The sequence below is a fragment of the Apus apus genome, chromosome Z (assembly GCF_020740795.1).
Source record: "Apus apus isolate bApuApu2 chromosome Z, bApuApu2.pri.cur, whole genome shotgun sequence".
In the NCBI taxonomy this organism is placed as follows: Eukaryota; Metazoa; Chordata; class Aves; order Apodiformes; family Apodidae; genus Apus; species Apus apus.
Window position 1 is genome coordinate 39,382,413 of NC_067312.1, and position 17,682 is coordinate 39,400,094.

The window sequence follows — 17,682 nt, forward strand, 5'->3', positions numbered from 1 at the left end:
TCTCACAACAAACTCTCACTTCTGCTCTTGAATGAGGGTGCCAAGATTTCTTAAATACATACACACACATAAATGGACTCAGACATGTACACATACATGTGACTATTCTGTTTCATTCTTACCTTAGAAGTCCCAGAAATTCTCATGTTCTTCATCGTGAGTGGAGATCTCTCTGAAAGACCACTGCAGGAGTGATTTTCTTAGCTTTTGGTCAAAAAGATGAAGACAGCACAGAATCACAGAATGGTTGAGGCTGGATCCCCTTTGAGCCTTCTTTTCTGCAGGATGAACAGTCCCAGCTCTTGCAGCCTTTCCTCACAGGAGACATGCTCCACTCTCTTAATCACCTTCACATCCCTCCACTGGGGTGTCTCCAGTATGTTCATACCACGCTTTTACTGGGGAGCTCAGAACTGGATGTGGAACTTCAGATAGGGTTTCACCAGTGCTGAACAAAGGGGAAGGATTATCTTTCCCAACCTGCTGGCAACAGTCCTCCAAATGCAGCCCAAGATAACATTACCCACCTTTGCTGCAAGGGAACATTGCAGGCTCACGGTCAACTTGGTATCCAGCAGGGCCTGCAGGACCTTTTCATAGAATCATAGAATCCTAGGGGTTGGAAGGGACCTCGAAAGATCATCTAGTCCAACCCCCCTGCCAGAGCAGGGTCACCTAGAGTACATCACACAGGAAGGCATCCAGGCGGGTTTTGAATGTCTCCAGCGAAGGAGACTCCACAACCTCTCTGGGCAGCCTGTTCCAGTGCTCTGTCACTCTTACAGTAAAAAAATTTTTCCTGATATTCATCTTAAACCTCCTATGCTCCAACTTGTATCCATTACCCCTTGTCCTATCACTAGTCTTCACTGAAAAAAGCTTAACTCCATCGTCTTGACACTCACCCTTTACATATTTGTAAACATTGATGAGGTCCCCCCTCAGTCTCCTTTTCTCCAAACTAAAGAGACCCAGCTCCCTCAGCCTTTCCTCATAAGGGAGATGTTCCACTCCCTTAATCATCCTTGTGGCTCTGCGCTGGACTCTTTCAAGCACTTCCCTGTCCTTCTTGAACTGAGGGGCCCAGAACTGGACACAATATTCCAGATGTGGCCTCACCAATGCAGAATAGAGGGGGAGGAGAACCTCTCTTGACCTACTAACCACACCCTTTCTAATACACCCCAGGATGCCATTGGCCTTCTTAGCCACAAGGGCACACTGCTGACTCATGGTCATCCTCCTGTCTACCATGACCCCCAGGTCCCTTTCACCTACACTGCTCTCCAGCAGGTCAGCCCCCAACCTGTACTGGTACATGGCGTTTTTCTTCCCCAAATGCAAAACTCTACACTTGCTCGTGTTAAACTTCATCAGGTTTTTCCCCGCCCAAGTCTCCAGCCTGTCTAAGTCTCTCTGAATGGCAGCACAGCCTTCTGGTGTGTCAGCCACTCCTCCCAGCTTGGTGTCATCAGCAAACTTGCTGAGGGTACATTCTGTGCCCTCATCCAGGTCGTTGATGAAGATATTGAACAACACCGGTCCCAGTACCGACCCCTGAGGGACTCCACTAGTCACAGGCCTCCAACTAGATTCTGCCCCATTGACTACAACTCTCTGACTTCTTCCTTTCAACCAGTTCTTGATCCACCTCACTTCCTGATCATCAAACCCATACTTGATCACTTATCTACAAGGATGCTGTGGGAGACGGTGTCAAATGCTTTACTGAAATCAAGATAGACCACATCTACCGCTCTACCATCATCTATCCACCTAGTAATTTCCTCATAAAAGGCTATGAGGTTAGTCAAACATGACTTACCCTTGGTAAAACCATGTTGACTGCTCTTGATGACCCCCATCTCCTTGATATGTCTAGAGATAGTGCCAAGGACAAGTTGTTCCATTACCTTTCCAGGGATGGAGGTGAGGCTGACCGGTCTATAGTTACCCGGGTCCTCCTTCTTGCCCTTCTTGTAGACTGGAGTGACATTTGCTATCCTCCAGTCCTCAGGCACCTCTCCAGTTACCCATGACTTACCGAAGATGATGGAGAGTGGACTAGCAATGACCTCCGCCAGCTCCCTCAGCACCCTTGGATGCATTTCATCCGGACCCATCGATTTATGGATGTCCAGATTATGCAACTGATCCCTAACCCAATCCTCATCTACTATGTCCTCACCTATCTTGACTACTTCTGGGGTTATATGAATCTGGGGCTCATGGGAAAAGCCTGCAGGAGTAAAGACAGAGGCAAAGAAGGCATTCAGCACCTCTGCCTTCTTCATATCCTCTGTCACCAGGGCACCCACCTCATTCAGCAGTGGGCCTATATTGCCTCTGGTATTAGCTTTGTTGGCTATGTATTTGAAAAAGCCCTTTCTACTGTCCTTAACCCGACTTGCAAGGTTAAGTTCCAAGGAGGCCTTAGCTTTCCTAGTTGCCTCCCTACATTCCCTGACAACATTCCTATATTCCTCCCAGGTGACCAGTCCCTCCTTCCATGATCTATAGATTTTCCTCTTCCACTTGAGTTTCCCCAGCAGTTCCTTTTTTAACCACGCTGGTCTCCTAGCTCCCTTACTAGATTTTCTACCCATTGGGACACACTGATGCTGTGCTTGCAAGAAGTGGTCCTTGAATATTGTCCAGCTATCTTGAGCCCCTTTACCTTCTAGCACTCTGTCCCATGGGACTTCCCTTAACAATTGGTTGAGGAGGTCGAAGTTTGCTCTGTAGAAGTCCAGGGTTCTGGTCTTGCTGGAAATTCTGTTCCTCCCACACAGGATCCTGAACTCCACCATCTCATGGTCGCTGCAGCCAAGGTTGCCATTGACCACCACTGCTTCAATAAGGCCCTCCTTGTTGGTGAGCACAAGATCCAGCAGCGCTCCTCTTCTAGTCGGCTCATCCACCATTTGCATTAAGAAGTTGTCATCAATGCATTGGAGGAACCTCCTAGACTGTGAAAGGCTGGCTGTATAAGTCTTCCAGCAGATATCGGGATAGTTAAAATCTCCCATGAGGACCAAGGACTGCAGTTGTGAGGCTGCTTTCAGCTGCCTGTAGAAAGCCTCATCAACTTCCTCATCTTGATCAGGAGGTCTGTAGTAGACCCCCACAACTGTGTCACCCATACTACCCTGTCCTTTAATTCTTACCCACAGAATTTCAACTCGCCCCTCATCAGCCCCTGTACAAAACTCAATACATTCTAGTTGCTCTCTCACATAAAGAGCAACTCCACCACCTCGCTTCACCGACCGATCTTTCCTAAAAAGCACATAGCCATCCATGGCCACATTCCAGTCGTGTGAGCTGTCCCACCATGTCTCTGTTATTGCTACCAGATCATAACCCTTAGACCGCACACAGACCTCTAACTCTTCCTGTTTATTCCCCATGCTGCGTGCATTGGTGTACAGGCATTTCAGGAAGCAAGTAGAGCACATCGGTGGGACTAAATCCTCCTTAGCCCATCCTCCTACAGGCCCTGGTATGTTCCTCTTGGGCTTGTCCCTAACAGACCCAGTTTTCTCCCCTTCCCCCTTCACATCTAGTTTAAAGCTCTCTCAATGAGCCCTGCTAAGTCCTGCCCCAAAAGCCTTTTCCCCCTCTGGGACAGGTGCATCCCACCCGCCACCATCAGGCCAGGTGTCTCATAGAGCAGTCCATGATCAAAAAAGCCAAAGCCCTGCCTTTGGCACCAGTCTCTTAGCCATTCGTTCATCATTAAACTCTTCCTGCTTATCTCTCCACCCATTCTTGCAGGAGGTATGGAGGCAAACACGACTTGTGCTCCAGACCCCCTAACTAGCCGTCCCAGGGCCCTGAAGTCTCTCTTCATTGCCCTTACATTTCTTGTAGTAATTTCGTCACTGCCAACCTGAAAAATCAGCAGTGGGTAGTAATCAGATGGATTTACCATACTAGAGAGTTTCCTTTTAACATCTCTAATGCGAGCCCCAGGGAGGCAGCAGACCTCCCTGTGGGATGGGTCAGGTCTACAGATGGGCCCCTCTGTTCCCCTCAGAAGGGAGTCACCCACCACAACTACCCTCCTTTCCTTCTTAGTTGAAGAAGTCCTAAGTCGTGGAGCTGAGCGACAAGTCATAGGCGGTTCACTAGACAAATCTGTCACTCCAGCTTCATTTTCCTTTCCCTGAAGTTCCAAGACCTCGTACCTATTCTTCAAGGGCAATTCGGAGGATGGACGGAGTTGGGAGGGTTTTTTCTTGCCTCTCCGAGGACGGACCTCCCTCCATTCCTCCATGTTCCTAAAGTTCTCTCCTTCTGTCTGAGAACAGGAGGGGAGGGGATCCATCACTTGTTCTAGCATCTCTTCCTCCTGCCCTTGCCTCAGGGTTTGACTCCACCAATCTATTTCATTCTCACATTCTCTGATAATTCTCAGTCTTTCAACCTCCTCTGTCAGTCTAACCACCTGCCTGAGGAGATCATCGATTTGCTCACACCGCACACACGCGGTGCCCCTGGCTCCCTCTGGCACCAGTGCCAGGCTCAGGCACTCGCTGCAGCCAGAGACCTGCACGGCTGCGTGCCTGCTCAGAACCTCAGTCTGAGGTACGTTTTCTGCCATGCTGCTTTCTAACTAGGCAGCACCAGAATATGTTCTGGCACAGGGCTGTTCCTCCTTGGGCGTAGAACTTTTCATTTCTCCTTGTTGAACTTCATGAGGTTTCTGTCAGCCCATTTCTTCAGTCTGTTGAGGTTACCCTGGAGGCCAGCATGACCCTTCCATGCATGAGTGACTCCTCTGTTTTTTATCATCACCAAATTTGCTGAAGGTACATTCTATCTCAGCATCATTAATGAGCACGCTGAACAGGAATGGACCCCATAGGGAACTCTGGGATACACCACTAGTGACTGGCCTCCAACTGGACTTTGCTCTAGTGATCACCACCCTCTGGTCCCAAAATCTCAGCCAATTTTCAGTCTTCACCTCACCTCTGCTCATCCAGCCCATACTTCCTTCATCAGTTTTTCTATGAGGATCTTACAGTTATAGAAAGTCAAACAGACAAAAAAAGCCAAACAGAAATTCCAGTTATATGAAATGTAAAGATGTGCTACAAGTATTCATAGTTTCAAAGTAAAATTGGAAGCTCTCCTTCCTTGTTCTTCAGTTTCACATTGCTTCTAATGCTACAGCTTCAGCAGCTGAATTTCCAGTTAGCTCTCCAGCAGCAGAAGCCTGGACTTGATATTTCTAAACTGATCTCAGCTAAGGTGCCTTTATATATCAAAGAGGTAAAACAGACAAATTATTTCTCCCCTTTCAAAACAGTTTTTAAGTATGCCTCTAGGCATCTCTACTGTCCACCTGCATCACAAATGCAGTGAAAGAGCAGCCACATCACAGGGCAGCTCGATTTCTCTATCACCCACACCCTGGCTGCAAGTCATGTTGCCTTCCCCATCAGCAAGATGAGTAGCCTTGCCTTCCCAGAGCAAGTACGCCTCAAAGAATATAGTCTTGTAAGTATCAATAGTAACTAAAACAATAATAATAGTAGTAGTAATAACAATCATCATCATCATCATCATCATCATCATCATCACTGTTGCCTCAGAAAGATTTTAAATAGAAAACATTTTGGTTAGACTCATTGGTTTTAGCCTCCTCTATGAGGAGACATGCCCCTTTCATTAAAGGAAAACCTTTTTTATTATATTTTCCCTATTGTGTTTTCCTCCGTTCAGATTTTCTAGAAGAGGTCCTTAATATCCAAGACTGTATTTATTTATTTTCTTCCCAATATATATAGGAACTTAAGCAAACCAAGAGATTTCTGAACACAGAAAGCGTATCAGAGGCAGCTCAAAAAATACAAATGCTAACCAAAATTTTCTGGCTGAGATGCTGTTATGCCCAGTCATTGCAATAAAGCATCCACCATCCAAGACCTGCCAACACAGGAAATAAAGAGTCAGAGAAAATAATATAAGGAAGAAATACTAAGGCAGAATTCATGGGTTTCAACTCTGAATGACTCAGGTGCATTCTCCTGAGAGCAGGACTACCACTGTCACACAGAAGCCTGCTCTAACCTTTGTTCAACCATGAGTGCTAGATCGGGCAACAGTCATACAGTATTGGTCAGTTGTTATGAGGTAACACACACACACAAAAAAAGAGAATCTGAGAAACTGATAATGACTTCCATTCATAAATTTGCATCTCACAATGGTTTTCTATGCAACAGCTGTAATCTGCTCTTCCATTTTTTTTATATGAAATAGAGTTCGTGGCCCAGCAAGTTTTGAGAAACTCATCAAGTCACCACAGAGCCTCTTTAAGTATTTTGATTGTTTGCTAATTGAAAACTGTGAAGACTGTTTCCTAAAAGATTCTGGCTGATATTTCTGTGATTCATGGATATTTTCATTCTAGGACTTGCAAGGGGTTTAGAATAGAACAAACTGTTATTAACATGTAGTTCATACTTTATCCAAGTATATATCTATTTAAAACAACAGTCAAAAGTACAACAGCACAATTATCCAAGACTACAAGAGCTGTCTAATATGCTGATCTTGAGCCACATTTGCCAAAAGAAAATGTGTCGGAGGAACAGCCGTATAGTACAGAAGAAACACTACTGAACAAAGAGCCATTTTTAAAGTGCCAGGCACTATATTGTTGTGTAAAATTGTAAGAATCTTCGCCTCATTTATTGTATGAAGAAGGACTGTAACAATCAGACTGGAATTTTTGACTGGAACCAGGATTGGAACCACACAGAACGATGGAGCAAAAACTGCTTCCTCTTGTAAATGAGAGTAATAAAATGTGTTTGAACAATATAAAGGCTTCTAAGTAATCAAAGCACTGTATGAAGTTACATGGATGACTATGCTGGCCTTCTTTGTGGCCTTCTGTTGCTTTACAGTTATGAAGTAGTATTAGAACAGTAAAACTGCAAAGATTAAAGGAAAATAACTTTTCTTTAAATAATATTTTCTTCAGATGTGACAGTGGAAGGTTTGACCCTGTTTCCTCAGTTTCATCTATCAACTAATTGTACTCCCATAACATCCTCCTTAGGAAACTCAGGAAGAGTGGGCTAGATGGGTGGACAGTGAGGTGGGTGGAGAGCTGGCTGTGTGACAGAACTCAGAGGGTTCTGATTAACTGAGCAGGGTCAAGCTGGAGGCCTGTAACCAGTGGTGTCCTCCAGGGGTCAATCAATATTAAATCCAGTCTTGTTCAACATATTAATCAATGACCTGAATGAGGGGACAGGGTGTATCCTCAGCAAGTTCACTGATGATACCAAACTGGGAGGAGTGGTGACACTCCAGAGGGCTGTGCTGCCATCCAGCATGACCTGGACAGGCTGGAGAGCTGGGCAGAGAAGAACCTCATGAGGTTCAACACGGGCAAGTGTAGGGTCCTGCACCTGGGGAGGGAGAACCCCATGCACCAATACAGGTTAAGGGTGGACTTGCTGGAAAGTAGTTATGAGGAGAAGGATCTGGGAGTCCTGGTAGATAGTAAATTATCCATGAGCCAGCAGTGTGCCCTTGTTGCCAAGAAGGCCAGTGGAATCCAGGGATGCATAAGGAAGAGTGTGGCTAGTAGGTCGAGAGAGATCATTCTCCCTCTCCACTCTGCCCTGGTGAGGCCACATCTGGAATTCTGGGCTCTGCAGTTCAAGACAGACAGGGAACTACTGGAGAGAGTCCAGCAGAGAGCAACAAAGACGACTGGGGATTGAAGCATCTCCCTTATGAGGAAAGGCTGAGAGAGCTGGGACTCTTTAGCCTGGAGATGAGTAGGGTCAGGGGAGACCTTATCAATGTATACAAGTATCTAAAGGGTGGGTGCAAGGAAGATGGAGACAGGCTCCTTTCAGTAGTTCCCAGTGTCAGAATGAGGGACAACGGGCACAAGGTGGAACATGGGAAGTTCCATTTAAACATACGAAAAAAACCTTATTTACAACGAGGGTGACAAGGCACTGGAACAGGCTGCCCAGGGAGGGTGTGGCGTCTCCATCTCTGGAGATGCTCAAAACCTGCCTGGATGCAGTCCTCAGTAAAGCACTCTAGGTGATCCTATTCAGTGGGAGAGTCAAACTAGATGATCTCTGGAGGTCCCTTCAAACTCTAACAATCCTGTGATTTTGTGATTAATTGCTTGTATTGATTTTGCACACAGTGGCTGGTGATGAAAAAGTCTCAGAACTACAAAAAAACAGAGGATAAGACAACTAGTTTTAACTCGTTTTGACTTATTTTTAATAAAATTTCAAAGGTCTCCACTTGATAGCATCCTGTATAACAAGACTATTAGGGCATTTTCAGGTTGATTCTGTCACAGCTCTGAAAAGTCTGTACTATATGCAAGGTGAACAAGTCTTTTTTACCAGTGGAAACTTCTGAAATGTCTGTGATCACCCTTCAGCACAAATGCAAGCTTCTTTTCCCTCACTACAGACCCTGACCTGTATTAGATCTTGACCAAACTCTATACAGAAAATTGATAGTGCTGAAAATATCTTCCCTTCCCACAAAAAAAAAAAAAAAAAAGCATTTGCAGATTATTTGGTTTCCTCTTTATTTTCCAGATGATTGCATATATAGCATAATAAGCGCAATGACACAAAGTACTGCTTGCCAGCAGTTGATACAAAACCTCATGCCATGCATGCACCCTGAAATTCCTAAAAAGAAAGTTTCGTTTTATTCATTTAATTTTTTATTTTATTTTTCAGAAAACTGATAATATTTCTAGCTGTTTTCAACAAGTGATTTGGCATGTTTGCAATTCTATTTTAGCAAACTTCAACACTATTTGCAAGGTCACTATACATCCTCTATGTAACAGAAGCTGAAAACATGTTATTTAACTTCCTATTAATTGATAACAGTACAAAGCTGGACTGATTTCCTAATCCTGGGCCATAACCATCTCCATCAGAGCCAGCCACAGCAGGTGGGAAGCTGAACCTTACCCTCCAAAGTTCACCTGAGACATGCCCAGAACCCTTCACCCTTTCAGGTAACTTCAGGGTATAGTCACCCTACATTCATGTCCAAGCTGCAGCAGTGTGACCGTAGACTCTCTGGGTAGGCTGTGCAAACAACACACACAGTTGCATTATAAATTCAAGCTAGCACAGGTTATCGAGTGGCAGCTACAGAGATGCAGAGCAAGTTTTTCATGAAAACATGGCATTTTGAAATGTGAAGTTGCAACATAATTTTTAGTAAGTGTGGTTTACAGTGCTGTGTTAGTGGCAGAGAATCACGCAAGTTGCTCCACCCTACTGACGAGTAACAAACCTTGTTACCTGGAGGGAAACTGTTTTGGGGTTACATGCAAGCTGTTTGTTTGACTGAGGTCATTTGGCCTTTATCACCACTCCCGAACACTCTTTTGTCCTCCTACAGTTTTTACCTTTTTTTCTTTTTTCCTTTTTTTTTTTTTTTCCAAATTCTATTGGTAAATTATCTGTTTTCAGTTGTTTTCATGCAAAACAAAGTCCAGCCTATTGTCAGGAGTTGCAGGCATGTTCAGTAAACATGAATGTTCTAACAGCCATCTTCCCTCTCCTGTGGCCAGCCTCCACAGCTCAGAGTAAAAAGCACTAAAATAGCCTGTTGACTCTCTAAGCACTGAATCACTAACAGCTGTATGTGAAAATACCCTTCTGAGACTGTTACTGTCCTGTGGAGGAGAGGAATGCTTTGAAACTCATCTCTCAGGCAGTGACTCACCGATAAGAATTTAGGATTCATTTGTTCTCCTGCTGCAACAAAAGTGTCACACACAGACAGCTAGCTGCTCATGAAGCACTCCATGAACATAAAGTGCTCTTAGCCAATTTTTGTACAAGACCTGCCCCTGCAGATGAGCAAAAAGTGTGCTAATAACTGTAATTTGTGTACAGTTGAATAAAAATGCTATTACCCACATGCCTAGGAAAGAAGTTATGCATGGGCAAGCAAAATATTAGTTTTCCTACTGGAATCAGCAAGACAAGGACGAGGCTGAAGCAAGGCTGAATGCTGCTCACACATGTTACTATTAAGCTTCTGGTGCCAGATTGAACAAGAAAAAAACAAGAATAAATCAGTTTCCAACACAATGGCTGAGTAGTCAAAATGGAGAAAACAGGATAAACGGCACCAGAACTGAAGGAGAGGTAGGAGCGTCAGAGTCTTAGGGTGCCAGAAGTATCTTTTTTTTTTTTTTTTTTTTCTCCCTTGGGAGTGTCTAGGAAGGAGAGTTGTCACTTCAAATGCAATTATTCTGGCCAGGAAGACAGTGCAGAGAATATCAGGCTACAGGTTTGGAAAATCCAAACCAGTAAGGTCCCATGTCAGGGTGGATTTATTCACTGAGAACCTCCCCAGCAAGTGAGCACTGTGGCATGCCAGCCTGCTTCTGCTGCAGCTAGAGAGAAGCTGGTGCAAGTCTTCCTCAATTCCCCCTGCTTTGCTCCCAATTACACAGTTATCACAAATATGTGAGATCACTTGTCTCATCCAAGGGTTGTACAAAGCCACCAACATTACACCTTTGTTACCTTTCAAAATTGCTTACTTTCCCATGATCAAGAAGGTACTGAAGATAGATGGAAAGAAACTGAGACTACAGACATGCCAATCTATTTTCCACAACACAGCACATATCCGATATGAACTTGATGTGCAAAAAATCTAGGATCACCAGTTTCATTACCCTGCATATTACAGCCAAATGATGCAGATTTAAGATGAGAGCGCTTAGGTCAAAAGAGATCAGTCTTGAGTCATACAGCACAGCTGTAAATACAAGCTATTTAAATTGTATGCAGGCAATGCTTAGATTTGAGATTCCTTATGCTGCTGCTCTCATGCTTGACTTATCTGATGACCTGGAATGGTTGTCCTGCCTCTTGAAATTATTTTCTATCTTAAAGCAATGTTAAAGGGTAGCTATATGATAAGTATGACCCAAAAGACAAACTTCAGTTTTGTGACATTGTCCTTAGTGATGTTGCTTGCTTACCTGCTTACCATGAACTGTTATCTGAGGGATACCTGCTTTGAGCATATCACAGAACAGGGTCTTGGACTAATGCAGCAAAAAGTAAGCATGTTTTAAGGTCAAGAAAATCAGGATAATTTATATATTGTAATTTATTACATTGCTCTTCTGAATTAAATCTGATTGTTTTTAAGGATGAGTCTCCTTTGGAATACTGCAGAAAGAAAAAACATTATTAAAAAACTTGAAAATGCATGCTATTAAATACACCTTGGAGACAAGGGATTTGAAGTAACACACACTTCCAGAATTTTAGGAGGAAAGCAACACACAAAAATACGAATTTAAAGCTGCCAGTGATCATATGAGAGCCAGATGCACATGGCTGTATCAATTACTAGTTGTATCTTTAGCACTTCAGTGCCACATACCTCATTATAGAAGATCCAAATGGAAAGCTGTCTGACAACATTCCAGAGAAGAGCAGATATGATAAGGAGATAACGGTACAAAATCTATTGCCACTACTACTAAAATAGCTCCAAGCCCAATGCAGCTGGTAGTGCATGGGTACATTTAACATTGATCTCATGCTTTTTTGGAGTCCATTGCTAATATAGACAACCTCTCTTCCCTATAGCTTGGAGTGGTAAGAGACAAATTTCTTATCTAATGATTAAATACAGGCAAGCAGATGAAGCACAGCAAACTCCGTTAGTGCAAATTTGAGCTGACAGCCCAAGTGAACATTAATAGTAGCTCTGTCAGAATAAAGGGGGATTCAGAATTTAAACATACCCATTGGACACAGGCACACAAAATGCTGTACAGATACTCTTGGCAAAAATGTAAACATTGTCCAGAGGCATAGAAAAGACGTGCTATAGTTATTGTCTCTCATGGAAGTTATCTGTGATAATGCTATGAGCAGGATGTTCCTACAGCCAGGTTATGGCTGGCTCTGTTCTGGATAGGGTGGCAAAGAAAGCGAAAAATGCAAAAATCCAACTGTGTAGGATGGCTGCAATTGATGTCAGGCTGTGTGTGTTACTGCCATTTCAGGTGGGGCTACATGGTTTTATGTATACTTTACTCAGGAGTACTGCTTATTACATACAGCATCTCCCTTTGTTTTAAAGTTTGTTTCACACTTTAAAAGCACATATGCCTTCTGAAATTAATGTGCAATTTGGTTAAACAAAATCTCAAGATTCTTTGACGAAATCCTATCATAAAGAGCTTGACAGTGTGTATGAGAATTAACGAGTCTTTCCCTTGCAACATACACTGCTGTCACAGAAGTAAATTCCTGCCAAAACCAGCCACTAGGCACCTGCAAAGCTTTATGCCCTAACGTGACAGGACATGAATTCATGCTAAATATACCTGTGCTATATTTATCTTAGTGGTAAGCAACATGGTATTTGAGCTCCTCAACTACCTTTAAATACCACAGTAGTGATGAATGTAGATCTGTTTTCTAAATTTCTCATCCATTAGCTGAGTCCAAGGAGTCTGGTCTTTGTCTTGTATTCTGTACTTGGTTTTCTTAAAATAAATTATCTGTTAGGAGGCATCATGAATGCAGGATTATTTATGGGAGCATGCCTACACCTTGAAATGGACTACTGACGCCTTGGTTAATAAGTACTAGCAAATCACTTAAAGCTTCCAAATCTTATCTCTACTCCACTCATTGTACACAAATTCATCTGGTGCTCACCAGATTTCAGAAGCAGGATTATGTGATTATGCCCTTTTCCTGAGCAACAACATTACTGTTTTTGTGTAGCTGGTATCCTAGAAACAGTCAGTTCATGAAGCACATCATGCTTGCATGGGATTTCCCAGCTTAGACTGAAAACAGAACTGACCTTAGTAAAGGTGCTGCCTCAAGCATGATGCTGTATTTACCCAGCCTGGGCCATGACCTCAGCTAGGTGTGCTTCTCAGCCATAGGTAAGCTTACAAGAAACTTACATCCTTCGCTGTTTCTATATTTTACATTTTTCTTTGCATGGTGACCATCTGCTAAACATTCATTATCATTCAGGTCCTATTCCTGAATTCAGAGCCATGTGAGATAGCTTGATGCTAATAGAGGGTTTCAGCGAAGCAGAAGTTTATGAGCACAGGTCCACTGGGTAGATGACAGCGAAACACTTGGTTTATTCCTTGTGTAGCTGGTATCCTACAAACACCCTTTTCATTAGGGCCTGATTTGACAGTCTTGAGTGAAGTGGTAAAGAGTGAAACAGCTATCTGTTCTAGCACTGGCTATTTTGCTTGGATTTTTCTTTTCCACTTGACTAAAATGGGCCCTAAAATGACAGTCAATTACAGCTATAAAATTCAGCTAAAAAAAAAAAAAAAATCAAAATCTTTTCAATTATAAACATTCTAGTATCAAGCACTAACAAAATCTCTTACCCCAGAACTACCAGAATATTGAACAGAAGCCAGAAACTTAAAAAAAAGCAGCTGAACCTTAGAAACCTACTGCTTTAAGTGGGAATGCACAGCTGTAAACAAAAGCAAAATTAAGCCTCACACTTCCGTTCCGTGCCTGACCCTTCAGAAGATGTTGGCTTCCTTGGCAACCAGGCAAAAAACTTTCAAGTATGGAGTGGAAATTTCTGGGCAGGATCTTAGTTATATTTACATCATCTTGACAGTCTGGCACAAGACCACACTACTGAGAGATTTATAAGATGAAAGAACTTGCACTGCACATCAGATAATCCCTGTAAGAGATCTCCTGTATACAATGCCATATTACAAACTATGTTTTAAAGTAATAAAATAATTTTGAAGCAATGCAAAAAGTAGAACTATTCAGAGCTAGGCTGCCACTCCTGTCCTTCGCTTCCTCTGTTGTCCCAGTAAACTACCACATGGACATGCACTATCCTGCAAATACCATGGCCTGGTGCTGCCCAAAGGAATATGGTTTTACTTGATAAAAAGAGTGTAAGATCATCTAAGGAAAGACTGGTTTTGCACACCTGCTACCTAAATTTGGATAAACTATTTCCAACTAGATTTAGTTACAATTCTGTCAATGTATTTCTGAAGAGGCTAACACCTTGTATGCAAAAAGTTTCCAGGAACAACTGAACATGATTAAATTACAGACTGCAGAAAAAAGATATATAATGGAAATGCTGACAGAACTATGCCTGTTAAGGGAGCTGGTATACCACATACCCTCCCAGAGTCTAACAGTTCAGTTATATCTGAAAACAAGACCTACAATGACAGGAGCTGTGCAGCCACCAGTATGCTTATGGTCACATAGAAGCATCAAACTACAACAACCAAAATTGCTTTATGTGGGCCAGAAAAAAAAAAAGTAGGCTGTTGCTGATACAAGCCTCAAATTAAATTTCCCTGTTTCTTGAAGCACTGTAGAATGGACACGAACAACATAATGCACATTCATTTCTGCAGGTATTACTCCCAGCATCTCACAGTCCCTTGGAGCTGTATCCCCGTTTGTGGCTTCCCATTAATCACAAGGAGGAAGTGCTGCTTCCAAGACAGGCAGCTTAAGAGGGCATGGTGTCAAGAGGTATAGCTGGGAAAGCAGAGACAGTTACTAAATTTCCACTAGTATCTTCAAAAATACAGGAAAACCTATGTATATTAAAATTGAAAAAGAAGAAGAGAAAAATAAATTATTTTTAATGACATCCTCACACTTTTTTCTGAGTTAGCACTCTTCATATGTTCTCAAACCCTAATGATTAGTCTAAAAATTAACAACTAAGGTGACTTTCTTTGCATATGTGAGAAATAGGTACAAATCAGGAAAAAACCACAAACTTCATTATCAGCTGAGTAACAAGCAGAATGACAAAACTGGACCAGCCACTTCTGAATGGAGCACTGATGAGGGGTAAGAAGACTGTCTATCTCTTTGCATCTGTACTCACCTCTTCATTATTGTTGGCACCTATTTTAGAGCTTAAAAACTTTGAAAATACATGGTCCATTTTACTGTGTGAGAACAACTTTCACTTTAGGAATGACATTGTGGCCAAGACATACCCAAAACTAAACTGTTTCATTACCCAGTTACAACCATGTCGTTTTTAATTTTGTTTAGTCTTTGGTTTACTCATATTGATTCTGTTAAAAATGGGAGCCTACACTAAAAACTTATCAAGTAGGAGTTACAGCTGCAAGCAAACTCTCTTCAGGGACTGGATTTTGTTCCTTCTCTCAACAGCAGTCAGAAAAGTCTAATACAACTTAATTAAAGACTAATGTTTAACTTTTTCCTGTTGAACTGCAGGTACCAAAAAATAGAGAAAAGTCTTAGTGAACATGTTGTAAAGCCACTCCTCACAAAGACTGTCTCCTGCCCTGAAAATGGTACACTTCTACTGTAGAACCCAAAGTCTTAAAAAAGACAATAATGTGGCTTAATAGGAGCTGGGCAGTATGTTTTTTTCTAGAGAGAGGCTAAGTTACCAACAGCAGAATTGATAAAAGACACCTTTTCCCAACAGAAAGTGAAAGAAACAGGAAGGAGGTCTGTGAGGCATCCTGCAGAACCCTGTGCCTGGGGGAGCGGACACCTCCCGGCAGCGCCTGCGGACCAGTCTTGCGGGCACCGACACCCAGAGACCGGAGATGCAGACGAGGGGGTTCCGACGGCGGCTGCTTCCCCGGGAAAGCTGAGCAGCGGCTCCCCGGGATGCCGCCACCTCGGAGGGAGGGCAGCCCGCCGCCACGGCGGGGGGCTCGGCGGGGGGCACAGCAGCGCCCGCGGGTGGGCTGCACACCCGGGCTCGGCTGCACGCCCGACGGCAGCGTGAAGCCCGGGGAGCAGCAGCGCCCTTACCTTCCCCGTGCAGCGCCCAGGGCAGATGCGCGTAGTCCCACTCGTAGCCGCAGGCGCTGTCCTCAAAGGCGCACGACCCGGGGGAGAGCAAGGCGGCCCCGGCGAGGCTCAGAGCTGCAAGGAGAAAGCGAGTCCCGGTCACGGCCCGGCTGCCGCGGGCTGGGGGCCGCCGCAGAAGCCGGAGCAGCGCCCACCCCGCACCCCGTCCCCCGCAGCCGCTTACCGTGCGCGGCGAGGAGGCAGAGCTGCAGCATCTTCCGCGCCGGGGGAGCCGGGGCTGGCGGCGGGGCGGGCTGGGAGGGCGGCCGCGCCGAGCCCGATGCTGCGGCGGCGGCGGGGCTGAGCGCGGCCCCTCGGCGGGGCGCACGGAGCCAGCCGCGGCGGCGGGAGGGCCGGGCAGGGGCGGGCAGGGCCCGTGGGCACCCTGGGGGGGAGGCCCGGCCCACCCCCGACTTGGAGAGGGGTCGACCCCGGCCGGGCGCCGGAGGCAGGGGCGACAGGGGCCGCAGTAGCCTCGAGGGTGGAGCAGCCACCACCGCCTCGGGCAACCTGCTGAACTGCATCACCGCCCCCCTCCCCTCATCTCCTCCCCTCGCGTCTCCCCCCAGATAAATACGTGCTTTCTTAGGTTGAAGTGGGTTGTCCTGTGTTTTCAAGCTTGCGCCCACTGCCTTGTTCCTGTCGCTGGGTACCACTGGATGGACCTGACTCCACCTGGTTTGCTTGGCTGCAACTAGAAGATACCCTAGCCCAAACAAGGCTCCTGTGCTACCACAACCTGCCCGGCTGCCCTGCTGCAGCACAAAACCTGCCATGCCGAGGGGCTATGGCAGGGCACCCTCACTCTTTCACATAAGAAAAGTGCAGGAGGTGCTGGGGTGCTCCAAGGGCTATAGTTCATAGGATTATGGAACAACTCAGAAGGGGACTACAAGAAGTCTCCAGAGCACAGCCAGCTCTGAGGTCAGGTCAGGCTGCTCAGGACCTTATCCATTTGGGGCCTGATAACCTCCAAGGCTGGGCCCTGGCTCCAATGCTGTGCTGTCCTTGTGGGGAAAACGTTTCTCATTATGAATGGTCTGAATTTCCCCTTTTTCAGCTTGTGGTGCTGCCTATTGCCCTCCTGCCGTGCACCACCATGAGGAGCCCAGCTGGATCTTCTCCATTTCCCCCATTGGTGCTGGGGATGGTGCTGGGTACCCTCAAAGCCATTGCTCCTCCCAGCTGATCCAGCCTTGGTCCTGCAGTCTCTCCTCAAAATGCAAAGGCTCTAGCCACACCACCTTGGTGGCCTCCCCTCACTTCAGTGTTGTTCCTGTAGCGGACCCAAAATGGAAGCAGTAGCCAGACAGGGTCTGAGAAGCACCAAACACAGGGGACAGTCCCTGCCCTCCTCTGGCTCTTCAGCCATGTCCTGTTCACACCACCCCACGCATCAGTGGACCTCTTTGCTGCCTAGGCATATGGGTGGCCCTGGCTCAGCTCACTGCCCATGAGAATGCAGGGCCATGGTCCACAGCTGCTCCCCACCACCACTAGTCTGCATCTGTGCAGGACTCTGCCTTCCAGCTGCTGGCCTCAGCATTTACCCTTCTTGAATTTCCTGGGTCCCCTGTCAGCCCCTTTTCAGGTCCACTTCAATGGCAGTCCTGCCTACAGCATATCGTCCAGTCCCCACCATTTGGTGTCATCTGAAAACTTGACACACTTGCCTTCCGTTTCCCTGTCTGGGCCGAATCTGGCAGTTAAGCCCATCTAACACAGCCTAAATCCCCTGTCCTCCCTGTTCAGCTGTTTTGCATTCTTGTTGCTTGCTTCAGCA

The 17,682-nt window shown here is 45.3% G+C and overlaps 1 protein-coding gene across 2 annotated transcripts in view; it reads right to left on the minus strand.

Annotated features, from left to right (window-relative positions):
- MAMDC2 (MAM domain containing 2) overlaps positions 1-16,393 on the minus strand; it is a 65,953-nt gene extending 49,560 nt beyond the window's left edge. For both annotated transcript variants that reach the window (XM_051643136.1, XM_051643135.1), the window contains exons 1-2: positions 16,084-16,393; positions 15,861-15,974 (exon numbers count right to left, since the gene is read on the minus strand). In XM_051643136.1, the coding sequence (XP_051499096.1) occupies positions 15,861-15,974; positions 16,084-16,114 (145 nt within the window). In that variant the 5' untranslated portion in view covers positions 16,115-16,393. The remainder of the gene's footprint in view (positions 1-15,860; positions 15,975-16,083) is intronic.
- Positions 16,394-17,682: the final 1,289 nt, after the last annotated feature.